The sequence below is a fragment of the Lipotes vexillifer genome, unplaced genomic scaffold (assembly GCF_000442215.2).
Source record: "Lipotes vexillifer unplaced genomic scaffold, Lipotes_vexillifer_v1.1 scaffold184, whole genome shotgun sequence".
In the NCBI taxonomy this organism is placed as follows: Eukaryota; Metazoa; Chordata; class Mammalia; order Artiodactyla; family Lipotidae; genus Lipotes; species Lipotes vexillifer.
In genome coordinates, this window is record NW_006783561.1 from 736,147 (window position 1) to 741,427 (window position 5,281).

At 54.1% G+C, this 5,281-nt stretch overlaps 1 protein-coding gene across 1 annotated transcript in view; it reads right to left on the reverse strand.

Annotated features, from left to right (window-relative positions):
- The window catches only part of TLL2 (tolloid like 2), a 131,303-nt gene extending 127,450 nt beyond the window's left edge, over positions 1-3,853 (reverse strand). The window contains exon 1 of the mRNA XM_007456189.1: positions 3,655-3,853. Within this exon, the coding sequence (XP_007456251.1) occupies positions 3,655-3,844 (190 nt within the window). The 5' untranslated portion in view covers positions 3,845-3,853. The remainder of the gene's footprint in view (positions 1-3,654) is intronic.
- Positions 3,854-5,281: the final 1,428 nt, after the last annotated feature.

Here is a 5,281-nt window from a genome sequence, read left to right on the forward strand (position 1 = left end):
CTTTCCCTGTCATACTAGCCCTGCTCCCTCACCCTGTTCCTTGGGGTCACCTCCTAAAAGATTTATCTACACACAAGTCCTGTCTAAGATTCTGCTCTCTCAGGAGTACAGCTACAACTAGCCTTATGTCTATCCTAAAAGGCAAGCAGTTTTGTTCCCACCCCCATTTTGCAGATGAGGAGACTGAGGCATGGAGACGTGGAGGACCTGCTCAAGGCCATACAAAGAGTAAGAGGCAGGGGCAGGACAAGAATCCAGGCCTCTGGCTCTGAATGCAGCTAAAGAATTATGGGTGAGGGCAAACAACCAGGAGAAGCCCTCAGAAGCTTTGCAAAAGTTGTTCTCAGGGCTGTGGTGGTGGTTGGAAGGTTGTCTTGTAATTTACTGTCAGTTGAACTCTTGACCTCACTTACAGTATCAGATGAAAAACAAACAGCAGAGCCCTGGACCACCAGACAGAGACCACACCCAGGAAGTCCCACACATTTTACCAGCCCCAGGCCAGGAGGGCTTCCCAGGCCCAATCCCACTCCACAATCATCTGATTTTAAAAGCGTCCCTTTTTACAGCATCAAATAGATTGTTTGCTAGTAAATTTAAATTTTACACCTTAAAACTTACTTCTAAGGTCAGCATGAAGATGTTCTTTCACAAGTTTCTAGGAATTCTGTTTATAAAGTACTTAACTATATGTCAGGTACTGTCCTAAGCACATTAATCTGTTGGGAATCATCCTTATTTACAAATGAGGAAACTAAGGCATGGAGAAATTCAGTGACTTGCCCAAGGTCACACACAGTTTGTAAATGACAGAGTAAATATTAAAATGTGTAAATGGTAAAACTGTAAATGACAGAACACTGACCCGTTTGCTCAGCCTCTGAGATCCTGAGCTGGAAGCAAAGGTCATAGAACCAGAGAACGCTGAGAAGGAAGGGGCCAGGGGCACAAACTCAAGTGCCCACAAGGAGTGAAGAGGGCGCAGGGCAAGATGGCGGATGTGGACTAAGGGAGCCAGCTCCCTGTACCTGTCAGTTTGCCACCCTAACTGGTCCAACAGTTTCACTCTATGGATGAGGAATTAAGGGCCAGAGAGGAGGGACTTGCCAGGGAACACAGCTCCTGAGAGGCCAGGAACAGACCCCAGACTCTCTGTCTGTACTCTGCATCCACAGCAGAATGGAGACACACCCCGCCCCCGCCCCAGCACAAGAAGGGGCAGGTGGGAGGTGTTTTAGGTTCAAAGCCCTGAGGCAGGTCCTAGGCAGAGGACTTCTGGCTAGAGGAGTCAGGGAGTTAGCATGTGACTGGGATAGGAGGAAAGGCTGCCCCTTAAGGTTTGGTTTGAATATGGAACCAGGAAAGACAGTGTTCCGTGCAAGCCGAGAGGCACTTTCTTACACTGAGTCTCTAGTCCTTGGTGAACTGCTTATTGTCCTTCCAGAAGGCGGTTCCCTTGCTCAGGGAATTTCCAGAAGCAGGAGTAGACTGATGTGACATTTCCCCTAGGTCTCCCTTGCCATCGCCCTCTTCTGGTCACTCTTAGCATCAGCATGGATGAAGGAGAGGTCAAGGGGTTGGGAATATGGAGGATGGCTGCGGAGGATGAATGGAGCTGGCTGAAACCATACAGCTACTTTCCGGCCCTGCTGCCCATCCTGTCCAGTCTGTGAAGAGTCACAGAACACGCATGCCCTGGTTATCTAGCATTTTCTCCAAAATTATTGGAGAAAAATGAGGCCCCAACAGGCAAACCTGCTTTAGTGTTATTCCACAAGGCTGAGACCAGGAGCTGGAGAGCCCTCACAGACGGACCTATGCCTCTTTCACCGGGATTCTCAGGCCCTAGATCAGCACCCAGCTTCCCAGAGGTGCTCGATACATTCCCGAACACACTGATTGCTGCCCCAGCCCAGGCCCCAGCTGCACACTGCCTCCCAGAGGCCCCAGTTCACATCCAGTAAAGTCCAGGACCTAACAGGTGCAGGTGATGGCTGATCACTTCGCCCTCATCCCAGTTTTGCAGCCCCAGTGCCCCTCATTTCAGGCAAGGGCACCATTCAGTGCTCCAGAGACTCTTCAACCTGGTCAGGACGGAGGTCTCATGAGGAACTGAGATACCTTAGTCAGGGCATACTACCTGCTGATATTCTCTCAAATTAGCCAGGAATCAACTCTGCCCTCCTTCCTATCTCAGAAGCCCCATAAGGTACAGCAATAGATGGCTATACTGGAGGAATCTTCCTGCAGCACAAGCCCAGGACCCTCAAACCTGGTATGATCCTCAACCTTCACAAGATTCTCAAGTCTCACACTCTCCTAGGTCCTCTGGCCTCCCAGTAACCTGGTCTCCCCCAGACTTCACCCAGTTCTGACCTGCCCAACCCCCAGCCTAGACCACACTCGCTGCAGTAACAACACAAATAATTACAATGTCATCACAGTTATTCCATTTGCAGAGAATTTCCCCATAGGTTATCTGAGTCCTCCTACAATTACTGTCCCCAATTCAGATGAGGAAACTGAGGCTACTAGAGTTTTCCAGGGAGTGAGGGAACGGGGCCACACTGGCTCATGCACGGCACTTCCCTCATCAACCAGAAGAAAAGCACCCTGCCCTTCTGCAAATGGAGGCTGCGAGTTTCCCTTGGTCCGCTCATCTCTGCGGGCCGCCGAGTGAAGCGGCCGGACCCTGCCTAGAGATAAACACCAGGCCAGGAGCCTCTCGGCGGGCTTCTGAGACCGTCCGCTCTCGGGGGCGTGAGTATCCCTCTGTCCCAGCTGGGAACTGTCCCAGACCCATCGGCTTTCTTCGGAACATGCTCTTGGGCCCTTCTGGGGCTGACGCCTCAACTATTCCGGCTCGGAAGCTGCTCCCCTTGGGACACACAAGCCGGTTGGTGGTTAGTGGGAAGCGGGAGCTGCAGTGCCTGGGCCGCGAGGTGCGCCAGAAAGACCCCCGCGTCCCGGGGCGCGGCTTCCTGGCGGGATTAGAGCACCTGACAGGGTCCATCTCCGCCGGCCCAGGGAGACCCCCAGGCGCGACCACACTGAGGGGGCTACAGGGAAGTTTGCGGCAACTTGAGTCATACACATTCCCCCTCGGCTACCTCTTTCTTTTCGCCTGCTGTGAAGCTTTTCGCTTTTTATACTCTCTTCCCAAGAGTAACCACAAGATCTTAGGAAACTTTGCGTGAAACTTACAAATGCCATGAAATCGGAGCCAGCAACACCGTGTGAGCCTGAGAACGCCGCGCCCAGCCCGGCTCCCGCTCCTCTGCTCCAGCCCAGCGCGACCGACGGTGGCCCGTGTTGACCACCTAGCTGTCAGGCGACTCCGGCGCCCGCCCCAGTCCTTGGGCGCCCTCTCGGCCTCGGGCACCCGCCCTCATTCGCTTTGGGAACGCTCCCTCGGCCGCCACCCTGTGCGCGCCGCAAACCAGGGGCCGGGACGTCCCAGTCGGAGTGTTATTTAAGCAGCCCCTCTGGGACATTGTTTTCCCGGGGAGTTCGAGGGATCTCGGGGAGGGGGAGGGGAGGGGAGGGGAGGGGAGACCCGCCCCACAGACGGCTGAGCTGGCTTGCCCACCACCTCATTTGCATTTCAAAGACAAACTTCTGCCGGACATCCCAGGCGGCGGCGGCTGCACCTACCGGCTTTGCACGGGTCATGGTAATGCTCCAGCTGCTGCTCCGCGCTCTCCTCGCCTTCCAGCACCGAGTAGTCCCAGGTGGCGTCCGAGCGCTCCCCGAGCCCCCAGGCGTCGCGGGGCAGCGGCAGCAGCAGTAGCAGGAGAGGCAGCAGCAGTGGCACAAGGGCCCCAAGCGCAGTCACCCGGGGCATGATTGCGAGGGGCCGGCGAAGACCGAGGGAGTTGGGAGCACCGAAATCTGGGCCCTAGCGGGGGACGGTGTACAGGGTCGGCTCGGCGGCGACCCGGGAGAGGCGATTACGCGCGGCTACCCGGCATGGCTCGGCGTGGAACCAGCAGAGCGCGGCGTCCCGGTCCGCGTCGGCGCGCTCAGGCAGCAGCAGCCGCTCGGAGCTACTTGCCCGGCGGCCGAGGCTGAGGCGGCTGCGACCGTGGCGGTGGCGGCGTTGGTTGGAGCACTGGCCGCTCCGCCCCTCTCCACCGGGGCTGGACCGCACAGACCTCGCCAGGGGCCCCGGGCAGCCAATCACTCGGGCGCCCGAGGCGAGGCCCCTCCTCTTCCCGGCACCTCCGCAACTTCGGAGGAAGGGGAGCGAGGTGAACAGCTGAAGGCAAGGACCCTGGGCCAGCCGCGCTGCCCCAGAGCCAAGGGAGCCCTTCTCCGGGCGCCACCGCGCCTCCGGCCCCCCAAAACGCTGCTCCGGAAGATCAGGGCTGGACTTCCCGCCTTGTATTCTGAAAACTCACTTTGCAACTCCCCGATGCACATGTGGGTGAAGGCAGGCAGCAGTGGTTAGAGCTCTGAGCTCAGGGCCAGGAACCCGATGCGAGCGATCCCTGATACCAAATCACTATGTGCTTTTCGGACAATCGTTTCTCTGTAGGGATGAAGCGAATCTTCTCTCTGGTTGCTTTCGGAGCAGAAAATAAATAGATAGATAAGATAGATAAGAGGATTACGCTCCTCTCAGCTTTCTCAAACTTCCCTCGTCCAGCCGTGAAGTGCGCTTGCTTGCAGCGCCCACCTAGCCTAACGCGTGTGGCTGGTGATTTGAGTGGCTTAGGGAAGGATGATTTAAAATGATGGACTTCCCCTCTTTGTGACCCCATCCTTTAGTAAAACAGTATAAGATGCTTCAAGTAGGCAAAAAGATTGACAAACAGCTGTACGTGCTATTTGTGTTAAACTACAGACATGTTTTATTAAATAAGCCACTCACCATTAACTTGATGGAATAAAAACGACCAATTTCTTTAGTCTGGTTAATTTTGTGCCAATTAAAAACATATGCCCCAATAATTTAAGAGAATAATCAAGAGCTATTTGAAACCCCCTCCTACGTTGTACCTTAAATGTAAACTTTACCTTAAATGTAAAAATTGTCAGAACTGAGCCATTTCGATTTAGAGACATAAAAAGTACTATTACAGAGACTTTTCAAAGACCTTTCTATGCAAGCAAAATTGTCCCAGTCTTGAAGTAAAACACACCTATGTGTAGAGATTTTCAGCATCACTCCCAGTAGAATCTTTTTTCACTTAAACTGCAAGCAGAAAAAGTGGACTGAGCTTTCCTTTTAGATTTCTATATGGTTTCACAGCCACTAATGACAAAAGAGCTGACAGGG